The sequence below is a fragment of the Halyomorpha halys genome, unplaced genomic scaffold (assembly GCF_000696795.3).
Source record: "Halyomorpha halys isolate HHAL.00 unplaced genomic scaffold, Hhal_1.1 Scaffold1050.1, whole genome shotgun sequence".
Taxonomy (NCBI): Eukaryota; Metazoa; Arthropoda; class Insecta; order Hemiptera; family Pentatomidae; genus Halyomorpha; species Halyomorpha halys.
Window position 1 is genome coordinate 90,411 of NW_027104662.1, and position 19,325 is coordinate 109,735.

Genomic DNA, 19,325 nt, shown 5'->3' on the forward strand with positions numbered 1-19,325 from the left:
ATTAAAAACATTATCTTGCTACTGATTTTTTTTTTTTTGCAATAATATAACTTCAACTTTTATTCAACTACTGACTTGCAGAGAAATAATTAGAATAAATGTCTTTTTTTAGAATACAGGCAAATAAGAAATGGTAGAGTCATGATGTCTACTTAAATATGTTAAAAATGTGACTGGACCTAAGTAAATAATCAATTTTACAATATACATATTTCCATATTAATAAATGTTTTATCAAAGAATAGGGAAAATGTAAAATGAAAATGAGGTTATTTCTTGTTATCTGATGAATTTAGCATCTAGACTTTATATACTCGTGATCCAAATTTTTTTTTTCAACTAGAAATTTGACATGAATTTAACCAATATAGGCTGGAATATATATACATATATATTTTAACTAATATGGTGTTTTTAAATAGTAAAAGTTAAAATTTTGAAAATGCAAAAGAATATTTTTTTAGATTCTCATGTTACATATCAAATGAAAGCACATGCTATTAGTTTTAAAAAGAGCCGAGAAACACATCTCTAGCACAAACAGTTGTAAATCTAGGAGAATTTCGTGATTCAAAATATTACGAAATGTGGCTACTTCCACAATTTTGAAAAATCGATATCAAAAAACTCATGTAAAAAATATGAAAACAAATCGCAATATATTTAGATTGTATTAGTAATACAGAATTAAGATTATAATAATCTTAGATTTATAAGTCAGGCCTTGATTTCATAAGGAATTCCCCTCAAGTATGTATTTTTATGTAAAAAAAATTATGGACAAAATTAGAAGTTAATAAGGAATTCGACGTTTGCCTGTAATTTTGAAATGTCAACGCGACAATTTAAGAAAGATTATGTGCTCGGTCTGCTGAACTTCTATTGCTTTCATTTGACGCCAGCTCTAGTTCTCCATGATTTTAGTTTAAACCATTTTTTTATGTAATGAGTCGTTTCATCATCTATAGCCAAAAAGTGTGGACAAAAATGTTATTTCTTAGTATTGGTCTGAAAACTGCCAATGAAAAAGTCTGCGGATTCTTCAAATAAACTCTTTTGTTCAGAGATATTTCCTATAAAATCCCTGAGAATTTTTTTTTTGAAGACATGGGCTTGTATACTAGAAGTTTTAAAGAAAACTACACTTATTAGTTTAATGAAATTTTTATATAACCTATTTCCCAAGTAGGCGCTTGGAATAGGCAAAACCTTGATAACACATAACCACGTCTAATTAATGAGTAGTACTCTATCACAAATTAATGTAGATATCTACTTCTCAAAAATAAAAGTTTTTTGAGAAATTAAAATTCTACATCTAAACTTTATCCAGTTTATTAAAAAATTCTCCAGTCAAATAGATGTTACAAATCAACATTTTTAATAAAAAATAAGCTTCTTACATTAGATAATCCCATGATAATTTTCCAAAAGTGGAAATATTGATTACTGATAGAATAATTATCAAATATGCAATTTTTTAACTGAGAGTTTAAGTTACATTAAGTTTAGAAGGATGTGTTGACTGCTGTCAGGAAGAACAAAAATAATTTTCAACTATTTATTAATTATCACTTCATTATTTAGAGCCTTCATTATTCTCATACCCTTACATTAGCTTTAGCTAGTTTGTATCTTTTTATTTTAGCCGTGATGAAGACAAACATTGTGAGCAGAAACGTTGTCAATCAAAAAATGGTTGAATACAATTTTATTAAATTGTCAATCATCTTCTACTAATTCCCACACGGTCAATCATGTTTATATAAAACAAACTGTTTTGGTACATATTTTCTAATTAACTTTTCATTTTACTATTAGCAATCAATTTCCTGACTTTCTAATTGCTTTGAGAAATATCGTTTACTAATCCCCCATATTTCCAGAGCTATAAATTACCCGAAGGTTCCCTGTAGACAACCAGTTAACTGAAAAGTATTATTTAATGAAAAACTAATTTTAAAAACAAGGGTTATTTTTGAGTATATTAAAATAGAAACTATCAATAAACAAATGTAGAAAGTAAGATGCTTCAAACACTTCAAGGAAAATAAATATGTTTTTTTATAATTTAAGCTTATTCCTACTTCACACTTAGTACCTTCACCTTAAACATTCATGATGAATAGGTAGAGACTATAATGAGATGTGATGTTTCCTTTCATACTTCGGTCTTGATTGTTGCACACTTTGGCAAATGAGTAATTTTTCTGAGTTGTTAAGGCCTCTTTTTTTTCCCACTACGAAAAAATACTTGAGATATAGCATTTTTTCCTTAGTATTTTGGTTTAAAAAAAAAATTTTCCTTAGTATATTTGTAAAAAAAAAAAAATGTTTTTTCTTAGTATTTTTGTAAAAAAAAAAAAAAACTTAATAAACCTCATTAGTAATTTATAATTTCTTCTTTCGTATTTCTTTCCTGTCAGATATTTCCTCTTCCGAACGTTTGTTAAGACGACAGGTTCCATATTTTTGCGACAGTATTTTATAGAAAAAACTTTTCTGAATACTTTATTTAAAAATCGTGGACCATTGTATGTATGATTATAAATATAAACAGAGGATACCCATGTCTTATCAAAATTAATATTAATAAATTTTTCAAAAAGTGATGTTATTCCACTTTTAAAAGTATCCGGCAGAAATATATTTCTCTCTCTTTATCTATCTATATATTAATATATTAAAAAACATAATATATTATTGAAGATGTGTAAACAATAATTAAATGGACCTTTGCCGTGAGTAGCGACAGACCACAAACACCTGTTCCGAGGCGAAGTGGGGGCAGACAGCGGCGAGGGAGAGAGGGGGGGAGGAGACCGTCTGGAGTATTCAGTCAACTGACAGCAGTCTCAGTGTTCGTATGTTAGCGTGTCGTGTGTGTCAGTGGTGAGCGATGGTGGAGCCATGCTCCAAGCACAAAACTTCTCTCTTCTGCTCCTCTTGGCCAGTGCAACGGCTCTCTGTCAGAGGAAGGAGTGCAATTGCACCAATGACAGGACCGGCGGCAGGGAATCTGTATGCCAGTTTAACAAGAGACAAGTAAGGACTCCCCTATGTACACACGCTAACACAGCATCCTTTCTTACTAACCCCTTTTAGTAATTCAACTGTAAGCATATTTATAAAAATTATACTGTATAAATTACTCTATGGAAATAAAATATCAACATTTAGACCTTAAACTACTGAATGAATGTTCAAAAATATATAAATTAATATTATTACAATAAGTAAAAATCTTTAAATTTTCCTTCATAATGAGCGAACGAAAATTTTTTTATATTAATAATAAGGAGAATGTAAAAAAAAATTAGATGTTTCAGATGATATTTCTCATTTAAGTGATAAGCCATGTACGACATACTTTTATAAGTAATATTTTGATAAATTTACTAACTTACAATTTGAAATATACAGGTCCTAACTAAACACGACCTGTCTTATCGTGCAATCTTCTGCGTTTATCATGTTACGACAGGAACTGAGGAATTTAAATATGAGAAAAGGGTTGTTATGGCAGTCTGTAAACATTAAGAAATATGCTAATTGAAAAGTACTTCGTTAAAAAAAACCACCCGATCAATTTTTTTATTTTTATCATAATTTTGTATTTATTTGTTTTATTAATTTGTTTTGGGCGGGTGGTTGGGTTGTGATATTAATTTCTGAATATCACACTTATATTTTTTTATTGCTATATTACATTTTAGCATAAATGGAATATTAATAATAAAATATGTAAATAAATTTATAAAATCACAAAATAGTAAGTAAGCAGGTTACGAAAAATATTAGAGAAATTCTTTAGTAAATTAAGAAATAAATTCGATAGATAAAACAATAATAGTAATTAAATTAATTAAAATTAAAAAAAAAAAAGATTCGACTTCTAACTAAATATTGAGAATAAATAAAGGAATAAAGATGATTTTGAAGTAAACAATAATATTAAAATTAACAACTCAATAATTATAATTAAGCTTAACCTATCAGTAAGAAAACTAAAATATATTGTTAATTGAATGACTAAACAGGGATGTTGTCACAATTTTTTTTTGGAGGGGGGGGAGAAGAGCAAACTCTTAATTTTCCCAACAATTCTCACAGGATCTTCACGCTAAATTAAAATATTTTAGTTTTCCAATACTTTATGTATGCGAATGATGGCATGTCACAACAATATTTTTTTTTCTATTCGTAAACAACATTTTATTGATGAAATTCCAAATTCTTTACTTCAAAGGTATTGATTAGTATTGAATCTGAATTTTAGAATTTTTTTTAACAAATGTTTCACGTCAATTTAAAGGAGATTCTCAAATAATAAATTACCCAGTTTTTTTGGGAGGTTTCTAAATGATTAGGTAAGATGACAGCTACTACCATCCCCTATCCTTTAACGACGTCCCTTACTCGAGAATTTTTAAACACTGTGACTCAATTATATAATTTTAATTTCGTAGGTTACTATTGACTATTAAGACTGAGATATCTGGCAGGTCGGAGATTGCCAATGAATTGTAAAATGTAAAATAAACGTTTATAAAATAAATAGTTAATGGACTTTTTTTTTTTTACGGATTTGTTTATAATTGAAAACATAAAATTAAAAAATAACATTTTCTTTATTAATTATAATTATAAAAATAATGCGTCCTCATAATTTTCTTCAACTTAAAAAAATAAATTAAACCAATAGAAACATAAGTAATAAAATCCTATCAATATCGTATACCTAAATCATTATTTTTATTTTACTTTAAAAACAGGTAAGAATATAAAAACAACACATGCTAGAAATGAGTGCAATCGAATGAATATGCACGCACATCACGAACATAATAAATCTTAAAAGACAATTATTACATTTAAAATTCCTTACGTTAATTATTTATAACATTTATTGGAGTATTTTTTTTTTATTATTCGTTCTACTTAGGCTAATACTAATATTTTAAACATAAAATCTAAAATAGAAGTAAAATACAAAATTCACTTAGGGGAACCCTCTGAACACAAAAATTTAAGGATCCACCGAACTTTAAATAACAGCGTTTTATTGTATTAGTTATAAGTTTATTTCATTATATAGGGGTATATGAATTACTTATTCTGTAGTTGATACAAATAATTAACGATACAAATATTTAGATTCCGTTTCTCAAATAAAATAAACAAACAGAACCGCGTCTTTAATGTTAGGAATTGATAGAAGACTAACAATTAATGAAAAATTGTGAAACACTTCCTCAGCAAAATTACGTTTCAAATTCTGAAAATGTTTTTTTTTTTCAATAATATATTTTAAATGAGAAAAAGTTAATAATTATGGGTTGATACAAAGGCAGTTGATAAAAAGAGACCAGGAACCCAAACTCAAGGTTAGCGAGGCAGGTTTCGACATGATTTATCCAACTTCTTAGAAGATTGCCTTTGCAACCCGATATGCAACTGATGAATGGGAAAGACGCGTCACCTACAGGGGTACACATTACAACTCACTTGTGCCGGTGAATAACCTTAAAACATTATGATAGTAGGTAGGTTTGTTGTCAACGTTTTAAGCAATTAAGATATTAATTAGAAATTATAAAAGTCAGTTTTTTTAGTGATATTTTGTATTTCAAACTGAAAATCATGATTCAACTAAATTAAAATTAGAAGAGTACCTGAGCACTGGCCATTTCCACTCTCGTTATTTCATATATTTATTTGGTGGAAATAAAAATAGTATGATTTTGATTTTTTTTAGTTCTATAATGTTTATGTAATGTAATGACGCAATAAACAATCCGCTTTCTTTAACTGGGGTGCAGTAAACATAAAAAACATAAATAAATAAACAAAAAAACTTGTTTGAACTCTCCATTTTTTTTATTCAATTATATCAGTATTTTTTTCAAAAAGCCCTTTATTGTAATTTTATTTTTTTTAAATAGAAGATAATCCACAACCTATGAAAATATAATTCTAAAAAGAATAAATAAGGTATAAAATTTTACATATTTACAAACCATGTTAATTATAGCAACAGTAGAACATCATTATTAACATTTTTTTTCTTTAGCTTTTCGGCTAACATACTTCATCTAACGAATGCAAATTAAAAACAAACATGTTAGCATAGCTATTGAAACAGATTAAAACACATTAAAAAATTATTTTTTTGGGAATGCATCAGAGGCAAATTGACTGTTATTTCCAAAGAATAATATAGATATAATAGAATAATTTGCTAATTGATTGATTGATATGTCCTGATTTACAAGAACAGTTATCTTTGAGATTTAAAAAAAAAAAATGAAAATAATTTTAAATGCCATTATCATTTGAATAAAATATGTATCAATATAATATTTTCCTCTATTCCTTATTGAATTGCCTATTTATATAGAAATGTGGACAGACATTTGGTATACATACTTATTATGTTATACCTGCCAGATATGATACTATAAAGATCTCTATTCTGCAATCTTATCCATAACCTTGGCTTTGAGTGAATTCCTTATGAGGTGCGATTTGCACTACATACCCCCCCCCCCCCCAGAAGATTCCGTTGCACTATTGTAGACAGCTAATCATTCCTAAATTATAAATGTAAATAAATAATTTTTAAGTAACAATTTAGTTAGGTTCAATTCATATATAAGTTGGTATATAAAATGAATTATACATTAAACAAAAAGGCCGCACCAGAATCTCTTTGATGACGCTAAATCAATTTAACTCCTTTCTTTTTCGCCTCATATTTTACGAGGGCGTTCAGTTACTTTGATGAAAATTTCGCGCTCAGCCGCCGTGAAACTGATAACGTTATTATATGATTTTAGAATAATGTTGACAGTGAAATGGCATTATGATTTTAAACGAGCCCTGCCTCTGGCGTGCTTCATAAACAGGCAGATCTAAAAATATTACACAATAGAAAGTGGTTGTTGAGCGTCTTCCGCCTATTTCTTTCTCGTTTTAAAAGTTCTGAACAACCGTTAGGTTACATCTAGTTAACCACTGTAGTGCGTTGTGTGTGTAAAATTTATAAATAATTTACAGTTTTTTTTATATTATTATTTTTTTATTGTACAGTAGAAAAAGTTGTTTTGCCTATAAATTCTTTCTTAGCTCAGCATTCGGCTCTTTGAGGCTAGTGGTCAAGGAAATATAAAATATTTTACGAATCTTCGAAATAAAAAAATGTTGCTTTTAAAGCGTAATTGAAGCCAACATATGTATTAAGTAACCAACCAATTTTTTTTTTAAGAATGTATTTTATATGATTTATCTTTTATTTAACAAAGAAATTTCATTTCACAATATAAACCCCAGGAAAACTAATAGATTTAGGTAAAGTCATGGTTTTCTATTATGGAATGAAATATAAAACAGAAAGCTTGACAAAAAAATTAATTGGTTGGTTCTTTGTTGTATATATGGATTCAATTAAAACAGGTCACAAGTTCATGTTAAGCGTAAAACTTCCTTTTAACTCTCTTGTTCCCTTTAAAAAAATATGTCAACGAGAAAAATTTTAATTATTATAATTTTCTTGAGTTTTTTTAAAATTTAATATTATTATTCTTTGAAAAAGATTTTACGACAGTTCATGCAAATCAACTAAAAACGTTTAAACAAAAAACATATTTTTAAACTCTTTTTATACTACAAAAATCAAAATTCTCGGCTAATCTTCTATTCGTTATGTTGGTTTATTATTTTCAATGATGAATCATTGTAATTGACCAAGGTAAAAAAAAAACATTAAAAAATGTTGAGTTTTTACGTATCAATATGGGCACAGAAATAATTGCAAATATGGGCATAAAAAAGTAAACCTTGATTACAGATTTTTTTACGTAGCATCTGATTGAAAAATTCAGTGATAGATGTTAAAAATGATTTACGTAAAAACATATGTATGAATAATTGTTATTTTTATAATATCTCGGCGAAGGGTTAAACTATAAGTATTTTTTACGTTCTCCGCGAATATTATTTCCGTAAACACTCCAATTTGTATCTTACAGGACCTGTAATTAAGGAGAATGTTAAAATCTGACATCGATATAAGAAATATTTTTAGACTTAACACGTAATAAATTGGGGCGCCAGTTAAATAACTCATATGCATTTTAAATAAATTTACGTTCAGTTAAAATTAAAAAAAAAAAATATTTGCTTTGAATTTAGTAATCAAAGCAAATATAAATGTAAAAAATTAGCTTGACAGATTTGTAATTCAAGAGGAGGTGCGAATGACTTATCTCAACAGAAAGAGAACGACTTGATCTTTCCAAAGCAAAAACATCTTTGATACCTGATAAAAGTTTCATCTCTTCGTTTGTGTTAACTAAGTCCCTTTAATCTCTTTGGTGTTTCGTGACCACACCAAACCAACTCTGTACTGTTGCCATGATAAATTTCTTAATTCATATAATATATAAAAAATAATAGTGTAGCTATGCAATACCAATTTAAGTATTTAATGTAATATAGAATGACAAAAAATAATTTTTTTTCTTAATTAGTTTCAAGCTAACAAGCTTCCAATATAGAAGTTAATATTATAAAATCGTAATGAAGATTTAATGAAATTTTTAATTGTAATATAATCGTAGAAATATGGCATATAAGTAAATATTTATTGTGTAGTATTTAATGTTAAAGTAAAATACTACTGGTTAAATATATGCACTCTAGTTTGAAAATTGTATTTATTTTTAAGTACTATTTGATGAAAAAAAAATATTTTCGCATTCATAAAATTTCCTAAAACAGGATTCTATGTTAGTAAAATTTAAAACTAAATTAATATACTGAATTGAAGGGTAAATTTCTACATTTAAAAAACTAGTGACTCAACATTTCTTGAAAGAGACAAGGCATATCTAATCGGTGGTCGTCATGATTGTTTACGTGCGAAGACTTATACATGTGTTAATAAATGACTCGTCTTAGTCGCCATACACTTTACAAATCATTTTAGGATTTTAAAAAGAGGAATATTTTAAAAATTATTCGACATATATCAGGTTCATTTTCAAAGAAGTATTCTTCTTTTTCATTATTATACATACACTTATCATAAGATACAAGATTAGAAAATATATTTTGGCAAGGAAAACAAAAGGTAAATAATTAAAGCTAAAAAAGATCATATTTAAATGAAATGCCTCGAAGAAGGCATCCAACCTTAAACCCGTTTATAAATAAGCTATTATAAAAAAGACCAATTGTCCCCCGGACATCTGGGCACCAAGAATCTCCAACAGGTGCTTGTAACCTTTGTCTTCTTTACCTCTGGGTCCCAACAGTTCATCCACCATATGGTGAAGAAATGTGCATTTTAATTATTTGAGAACAGGTTATTTATAACTTATAAGCATTATGTTACATCACGACCTATGGTGCAATGGTTACGACTGCTCCAGTAGGATTTATAAAACAATATTTTTACGTTTTAATCTATAAGTAATTCGACAGTGATTTGGATATCAGTTTGGACTGGATGTTATGAAAAGAAATAGTTTTGTAATTTTGATTTCATAACAAAAAAAAATTACTTTTATCAATTCATAGTAAAGTTTTGGTAATGCCAAATGCCTATTATATTATCTACAATAAGTAAAATGGAGTTTTGTAGAAAACGACCGAAAAGTAATTTGTCAAAAAAAGCTTAAGCAAAAAAGTAGTTATACAGATTTTGATGTCCCCCGTGCTTTTAAAAAATCTAGTGTTCTGCGCGCATCAAAAATCTCTCACTTACCATTCGCCAAGGCGAAAATATCGGACTTTTCTGTTGATATAAAAATTCGTAGTTTTGTGTTTCTGGAGGTTTAAATAACGAATATCAACAACTATCCTACCAAGAATACAATAGTTGAACTGATTATAACAAAGCCATGTACATGTGATTGCGATCGGTAGAGATCAGACATGCTCCTCCGAATTCAATCTCTTAAGTACTCTATTTCTTCATTTTTCTCAATTTAATAAAAAAAATTCTTTCATAGTACATTAAATTACAATGCAAAATACTTAATTATTTCAGATGAAAAAAATTTAATTTATTTTTGAGGAAGTTTTTGAAAATTGGGCTTTCGAAACCAGTTAAACTATTTGAATGAGGATAAGAACTATCTGATATTAAATATCAATTCATTGCTCATTCATTTACCCAGTTTAATCAAAATCGTTAGCACCATTTTGGGGAAAAGATGTGAAAATTAGTTCTACAATATAAAGTTGCACTTTCGTTTGATCTATTTAACCGAAAACGTTGCTCTCTGGACTCAGGCATGTGCCCGCCTTAAATATGAAATTTCAGTTTCGTAGGACTTTAAGCTTTTGACTCGCGGGAGTTCCGTTGAAAACTCGAACTCGAATTGTGCACGATTGGAATACTTTCCTTACTATATATTCCATATCTAGATAACTGAAAGTAAAAAACAAGAAAAAAAAAATCTCCACCAAGATTCAGTCCATTATTCAGCGTTAGATTTAGATTGATGAAATCATAATATATTGTAATGGCGTTGGCAGTTTTTTTTTTTTTTTTTTTTTTTCAGAATTTAGATCAAATGTATAATTTGTGTACATAGAAAGTAATATAACTTATATATTAATAGAATACCGGGGGAAAAAAGTAGGATACAATTACGAAGCTTAAACATGGGACAAGAAGAAGTGTGACAATGATATGCCGAAAGGGATTTTTGTCGGGTAGAGTGTTCCGGTAGAGCGGGGCGGAAGACGGGCCTGTGGGAACGGATGTTCGCCGCCCCCAGGCAACCCCCATCTGGAGGGAAATTATTTATTAAAAGTACACAGCCCTGAGCAAGTACCGCTTAGAGTTCCCTTCTGGAAATATTACATTTATATTCCAGTGGCGTTCCAGATCGGAGTATGCTACCTGTTGAGCCGTTGACCCGCTACACATCACTTGACTACTTGCTTGCCTAAGGCCGACAGGGGAGCTATGTAATTCTTCACTTCCAGGCTTACTGTCGAGTCAAGTAGACAGCTACACGCGAGTAGTGTTCACCATTCTAGTCATAATGCAAAATTTGTAGGCGACCTGTAGGCAAGGTGTTTAATAAATAGTTCAAAGGGTTAAGCACCATCATACTTGGCAGTATGATTTATTGAACGCTTACTAAATAATTTGCTGTGTATTAAGAAGTTGAAATTTGGGTGATTGAGCAGGGTGACTAGATGACTCTCTTTGATCTCCTTGAATAATCATAGTATCAATGTTGATTTCAGATTTTTTTTTTAATAGGCAAAAGAAGGACACCACTGAAAAATAATACACTATAAAATATACTTAGAAAAAATTAATCCATTTTTAAAAATAACTCAGATAATATATGATCTTTTTTTAAAGTAACTAATGCCACTTCTTCATAATGTTCACAAATTAAAGTAAAACTTATAACATAATGATAAAGCATTATCATTATCGGTGTTTACATTAACATTAAGAGTCACCAAACCAATAGTAATTTTTTTTTTTACGGCCAAGACTCCCATTGGAGTCCTATACTGCCTAACTATGGTTGGGGGTAAAGGTTTTCAGTTTGCGGGACCGCCACTCAATGAAAGAAGTCAAAGCCCCAGGCCGGTTTTGAACCAACTCTGCCAACAGATTTCAGAATGGTAAGACTGCGCCCGACCACTGAGCTAGGTACGGCCCTATAGTAAATTATATATTTACATTAAAATAGATTTTAATTCTGTCGGCAGATGGATTGTATCTCTCCCTAGGAATGTTTCTTTTTTTTATTAAGAATTTCAGGAAAACGGAGGGTGGTTAAAAATAGGAGATAAACCAACATAGACAGCCAAACTTTTTTAAACAGGGGGAACTAGAACTAACTCTAAAAGGTTTAAATTAATTGGAATATCAACAACTTTTTTTTCCGATTGATTTCGGTTTGTGTCAACAAAACTAAATTTTCTTTATGTAGTTTTTTTTTTTCGGATAAATTTATTTATTGATAGATATTACAATCTGCCACACAGTTGTGGGCAATAAGTAATATTGATGAATGATCTCATACATACTAAAATAAAATAAATAAGTAAAAAATAAAATAAATAAAAAAAAAATGAAATAAAATAAAAAACTCTCTTAAAATATATACAAACAAAAGAATAGACAAGATGAACATAATCAGACTATCTGTATGAAAAATAAATAAATAAAATAACATAATGATAAAATAATATATACAATAGTTCTTTATGTAGTTAACACAGGTGTTTTTACAAAGTACCTCATGACACTATCAAACGTACTCTTATTAATTTATTGTTTTATTAACGATAGCTTATTAAGAGCTCTCTGATATTATTATATAGCTACATAATAAATTCTTTTTAAGTCGAATCGTAAGCGATATCCAAATCACTGTTGGATTCTCATAAGGACCGGCTGGCAATTTCTAAGTTGATGAAGTAGCTCTGACCACTATTTGCAACGGTTGCTTCATCGGGTTTGGACTGCAAGGACTGCTACAAGACGTGTTCTGGGGCTGGTATGAAGTAGAAAACCTTGGCGTAGGACGTGGACCTCATAAAGAGGTGGCCCGACTGGATTTCATACTGTTGACTATCCTACTGTTCATTATGTCCTCATTGAGGCGCCACAATATTAATGAATATGTCACACTTTCATCTTTACCCAGGTATTACCGAAATAGACAGTTTAATTAGTAAGACTATTTCATTCGACCAATGACAATCATCATCATTAAAAAAATGAATGAATCCAACGGACTGCTTAGGGAGCGACAGGGGCTGGAAGAGAACTGTTGGAAACTCCAACAGAGGGAATGGGGTGGGTTATAGGACATTATTAGTAGTTGCAGGCACAAAGGGTCCTCAGGAATCAGTTAGGGGTTCCGATGTCTTCCCCCTCTCTGTCATCCCTCCTTCCCACTATCATCCCATCCTAGAATCTACAACGTTTAGTAGGACTAATGACCAGCCGCTATTAAAAAGAGTAACTCAAAATAGACTTATATTTTCAATATAAAACAAAATAATTGAAGTGATGGATTAAACTTTCGATGTTGAACTCAACTAGAACATATTAACTATTAAAAGTTCAGTTGGTTCCCAAAATAAATCCATTTCACAGACGGACTAGTAAATACCTAAATATTAAATTTTACAGATGATACAAAGACCCAGATTTTAAAATGAAGCCTCCTAAATCAGTCTCTTCTTTCTCAAATTCTCCCAAAACCATATTATTAGAGTGGATTTTGGGAAGAAATAAATCAATTAAAGGGCCAAACAGTCTTACCAATCTGATGCCTATTGGCGGTGGCGGTTCGAAACCGGCCTGGGGCGTTGACTTGTTTCATTTAGTGGCGGTCCTACAAAATGAAAAACTTTAGCCCCCAGCCGTGGTTAGGCAGTATAGGACTCCAATGGGAGTCTTGGCCGAAAAAGAACTCAATTAAATCAATAGATTTCACATCTTCCGCTAATAGTACTTTCCAATTTTAATAAACTAAGATTGGTAACAAAATCATTTAATAACAGTAACCAAACCTAGACTTATAGATTCCAAAGTGCCGAAGTATACGATCGCATAAGGACTATAAACTGTTTTACGACAAACTCATCAATTTTTACAAGCCTTCACCAGAGATCTTACACTAGACAATATCCACCAGTTGATACGGCTGAAGGTTGTAAAAGAGCTTCATCAGTGGGTGTATTTGATGACAAAATTTTGAGATACGAAAAGAAAATTTCTTAATTAAACATTTCCATTATGAAATAATAATCCCTATGGCTACCTAAAGGTCGCAGTATAAAAATTAAAACATGTAAAATAAATGCATCTTTATTTTCCTAAAGGTGGTTACATTCAAGTATGCGCAAATAATCTGTACAAGCTTGTCAATGATCCTTGAGCGTGTGTATTGCCACTATTATGTTTGTCATTATTTATTTAAATATAGTTTGAATTTTTTCATCACATCATTTAGCCCTGATTTAAGTCACTTAATAATATTTTTTCTTTACATTTATCGTCCTCAATCGTATGTTTCTAGTTCATTAAGATGCATTTTTTTTAAAAACTGTAATACTGTAATTCTGTTTCTAAGTAAATATGTTCAGATAGGTACAAACAGGTTCATTATAAAAAATTCATTTTATACTAGTGAGTTCTATTGAAGGAGAGAGCAGATATTTATGGATAATGCTCTTGTTGTTTCATTAGGTCAAAACTAAAGCGTATTTTCAGTTTCTTAGTTTTATAAGCGTGAATATATTAACAAAAGGAGAATTTTCGTCAGTTCTAAACAGAATCAACGATAGTGAGGGAAGAAGTTTTAAATGATGATTTCTTTCTTTGTTTAGTATTGATAATTGAATCACGTTTTCTATGGATTCATATTGGCGAGCGGTATATGTTCACTTAATCATCTTTTGTTTCTAATCGTTCCGGAATTTTTAATTTGATTGCAGAATGCTAAAGTTATAGTACAATATCTTCTCAGTTTCATCTTATTATATATAATATGACGTTCTTGAAAATGATAATTTTTTAAACTTCTCAACTGAGGATAGAGCAGATTCTGAAGCAGAACACTAATATTGGAAGGCCCTCTGCCTGGACAGACTGGACTAGAAATACTGTCCTAGTGAGTCAGCGTTGAACTTTTGGCACAAACCAGTCCTCCCAGTAGATTTAGAGGATCATTATACCAGGGCTAGATCTGGCTTTTTTAGGGTCGGCCCTCTTCTTTTTTTAATACAAAACCGCACTAGCCCCAAATCGTCTGCATTCAACGACTCCTGACTTTTACGCGTTCGTGAAACATCAAAGGCATTATACGGATCAGAGGGTAAAAGATCATGTGTTTACATTGGAACTTCAGCAAAAATAAAATCATAAAAATTTGTGAACATTATAACCATATAAATTTTATTATTATTTGATATTGCTGTTTCATTCCTTTTTACAAAAATGCAAGTTAAAAAAACTTTTGGCTGTAAGTTGACTCACATAATTATAGTAATCTCTTCTATAGTTTCAAACATCGAATCCATGAATTGGAAATTATATATCTCAAAATCTTTAAATTACAACAAACGAGGTGAAATATAGGTAGGTTGGGTATCCTCACAGTATTATACCTCTAGTATTATTATCCTTTTCGGCCAAGATTGTATCAGAATGGTTTCATTTGTACTAGATATTAAAAAATAAATTACACGATTTTCCAAATCTTGTTAATTTAATTACGCGTTGTTAATTTAAGTATTGTATCGGTATAGGCAATAAAACATCGATATACTGGTTTTAAGGACAGTATAGGAAATTCATTAACCATTTCTATTAACTTTCAATAAATTACTTTGAGTGCAATGGGTAATTAATTGTCCAGGGGTGGAAGGTGAACTGGGAATAAATAATATTTCTTTTTTTTTTCATTAATATTTAATTTAATTGGACACGTATGAAAGATAATGATGTTCGTTCAAATAACATGTGATATGTGAGCTTTTCAGTCTATAATAGGGGTAGGTACAAAAATCATTAAATTCAATTTTTCTCAGATTAATATGTTTGTAAGACTTCATCCACTAATTTCTTCAATAATTATGAAAATATTCTTTATTGAAAAATAAATTCCGTTTTTCTAACCAATATTTATATCATAACAATTTTATTGATAATTTTGAGCAACAATGGATGCTGAAAAGCCAGATATGCACTTATCTCTTGCGTAAAGCAAAGCATCAAAATTTATCATTATTGCAATAATATTATCCAACAAATAAATGATAACAGTTCTAGTTTTAGTAGTTTCATCTACTAAGTAAACAACAATTTCTTTGATAAAGTGGCAGCTGAATCATGACAAGTAGTCTGCTAGAACTAACTTGGAACAACCAACAGCTCTAATAAACGCCTCTTATAGATAGAGCTAACTTTAAAAGTTTTCAGAAGAGGAAGAGAACATTCGAAGACCAGCCCCGGCAGAAGTTGGCAACGGCCAGGTCCAAAAGTGTGAACTGAAATAAATCATCGTTGGCGGAAACCCTTAGCGATTCAAATATTTGGATAATATCCATGGGGCGCTAACAATCAGTTACTCGAGCTTATTCATTAAATAACTTTTTGTAGAAAATATCACAATGTGATACTTGCAGACAATAGGCAATGGGGATTAATTGTTTATCTTAATAGCATACATACAATACTGCAAAAAAAAAAAAATAGTTCAAGTTCAAATATGTATGTATATCATAAATTAATTTTCTCTATATCAGTCTATAATAGATATCATCTATAAATATTTGGTAGTTTATTTATTTATTTATTTACCAGTACTTCGCTAACAGGCCTGCTAAATTTATTATAAAATGAATAATAATAATGGAATAAAATAAAAATTAAGATAATATGATGACGATAAAACAACAATAGTGTGCTTAAACTATACCATTTTTTTTTATTTAATGAATTTCAAACTTCTGATATTTTGTTGTCGTGTGAGCAAGAGCAATTTAACTTAAATATTAAGTAAAAAAAAAATTGTCCGATACCCTATTACAACTCCTGAATCTAAATTTCAATTTATTCAGGATAAAACTATTATAAAAAATATATCTTGAAGCATTTTTCACAGTATTGGGTACTGGAATGTTTTTTCCAGAAAGTAATTGAAAAATATGAAGTTGTTCATTCATATATATTATAAACTTAAAAACATATTTCTTATTGAAAATATCGAAATCTAAAAATACTTTTATGCAATATAAAAATACCCCAAAATATATGTGTAAATATATCATAATTTATATAATCGAGCTTACTCTATTTGTGTAGTAGTTTTCCACTTTATTATGTAACTGTTTTATTCTATGTTTTTTTCTCTGATACTATTGTTGATTCGATCCGTTTAAATTATAATGGGAGAATTTCTTTGAGTCCCGATGCTCCAAACCAATATTTCTAAACCAGCACCATTCCCTAGATATTATTGGATGATAATATTTTAATAATATAAAATAATGATATTAATATAAACATATAATAATTTACTCCACCCCAGGCAGTGTTTTTTTTTATCTAAAAATATATTTTTTTTTTATACGTGCCATAGACGAAACGTACTTTAGGGGTTAACAATCAAATCAGGATATTTGGCGATTAGGGATTTACTACCCAAGAACCATTTAGGTAAAAAATTAAGGACAGAAAATATTTTTTAAATTCAAGAATTATAGTATAGCATAGTTTAATTGAAGAGTTTAGTAGACAGGGTTATGTTACAAATCGTAAATTTTAAGAAAACAAAGTTCAATTTTTTGTTGAAACTAGTTATGCTTTGAAGTGTACATAGCCCCGTCTACATCTAAGTATCTCGGTTATTAATTGGATTTCGAGGTTAGAGTACCTCACACAAACTAGATAGGCACCTGCCCCCTTCATCGAAACTAAAGATTCAGAAAATGTTACACAGCCCCTTGAGTTTTAATAATTATGAAAAAAATGTATCCACAATTCAGCATTTTTTATCAGTTTATTTTGAGCGGTGGGGAGGGGGAGGAGGGGAGATGGAGATGACTACACTCACACATACCTTTGTTCTCATCGAATGATTTGCACTGACCGATTTGTCCATAGATCATTAAAACATTATATGAGTCCGTTGCACGGTTTAAAATGTATATATATCCAACAGCTGAAAAGGAACATGACAAAAAAGGAATCAGTTTATTTACAGACTGGATGAAGATGGGGGAGCGAGTGGCCGAAATGGCTCTGTGCAGTTTGAGTCATCCGAGGAGTTGGATAAGAGCCAGATCTGGAAGGAAGGGTCTCTGCCTTATCAATATAAAACAGCTTTCACTCAAGGTTAGCGAGGGATATTACTATTATCTGCGTATAATATAGCTGATTTTCAACTATAATATTACATAATACCTCGTAAATAGTTTCTTATATTTAAATAATCCTTATACGTATATGGTAAATTGTAGGACGATGGTCCGGATAGCAGTTGAAAAAGGTATTTATTTTAGCAGCCAACATTTCGCTCAACTTTGGAGGCCTTCATCAGGGCTAAATGAAAACGGTCATGTAATAAGTAATCTGTAATCCACTATGAACCAAAAAAAAAAAGATTTTTTGATTTTCAAATTTTACCCAAAACTGGACCACACGGTTAAAAAACAGCTAATTAGTTTGGAAAAGAAGGAATTAGAAATTACAGGTCTTTCTTTCGGTTATTCGCCTATAAATCCTTGACGGCGGTTCCTAATGAAAAAATTTATAATAAAAAAAACCACAGTTGCTCTGTTGAACTCTATATACAACATAACAAATGATTTGCGACCATACTATTTAACCGTATTATTTTAAATGGTAATTATTAAATTAGTAATTTTATTAGTATGATTTTTAGTACAGACTTAAATGCGTTTCCGCAGTAAGTATGATAGGAATTAATATTCAGAATTATTTTCAGATGTTTTTGTCTATAGGATGGATTTTATGCAACTATTAGAACCACATAAAGTTTTAATGCCGTATTATAAAGTTATTCCGCTAGAATCGATCCCGCTATGCAATGTCCATTTGTCCTCTGAATTGGGAAAAGTCTTTTATTGATAATTTATGTCATTAAATTAATTCATATTAATGAAAACAAATCATTAAAGATACTGGTGGGTCCTTTGTAAACGTAACATTTAGAAAAACAACGTGACTAAAATCTATTTCATAAATAAGAGTTGGAGTTCTATCAATGGGTAGATTCTCCACATGTTTGTATCATGTCACCTACAGCAAATTTACTTGTTCTATATATTTTATACAGTTGTAAATAACAATAAATAAATTATTAAAAAATAAATAAATAAGAGTACCTGTACATGTTATAAATCTAATAGATATAGTAGGAACAACAGCGTTATACTTGAACAGGTTATGTTAATACAGTCACCTTGTTCGTGCACAGTGGACTGCATCAAGGTTCTTTTAACACTTAAGAATGAATGCGTTGATGAAAGGATTCTACGCCACAAAACTGTTACACTCCATGAAAATTAGTCCAATAACCATAGGTAAAAATAGCGAATTTATTCATTAGTAGAATTTAGGACCGCCAGTAGCTCAGTGGTTAAGACACAGTTTGATGTCTATTGGCGGTGCCGGTTCGAATCCGGCCTGGGGCGTTGACTTTTTCATGAAGTGGCGGTCCCACAAAATGAAAAACTTTGACCCCTAACCATGGTTAAGCAGTATAGGACTCCAATGGGAGTCATAGCCGGAAAAAAAAATA

The 19,325-nt window shown here is 30.0% G+C and overlaps 2 protein-coding genes across 4 annotated transcripts in view; one reads left to right on the forward strand and one right to left on the reverse strand.

Annotated features, from left to right (window-relative positions):
- The window catches only part of hiw (highwire), a 337,598-nt gene that overhangs the window by 55,922 nt on the left and 262,351 nt on the right, over window positions 1-19,325 (reverse strand). The window lies entirely within an intron of this gene.
- Window positions 2,844-19,325, forward strand: part of LOC106688079 (uncharacterized) — an 82,834-nt gene continuing 66,352 nt past the window's right edge. Inside the window, exon 1 of the mRNA XM_014432366.3 lies at window positions 2,844-3,045. Coding sequence (XP_014287852.1) covers window positions 2,911-3,045 — 135 coding nt within the window. The 5' untranslated portion in view covers window positions 2,844-2,910. The remainder of the gene's footprint in view (window positions 3,046-19,325) is intronic.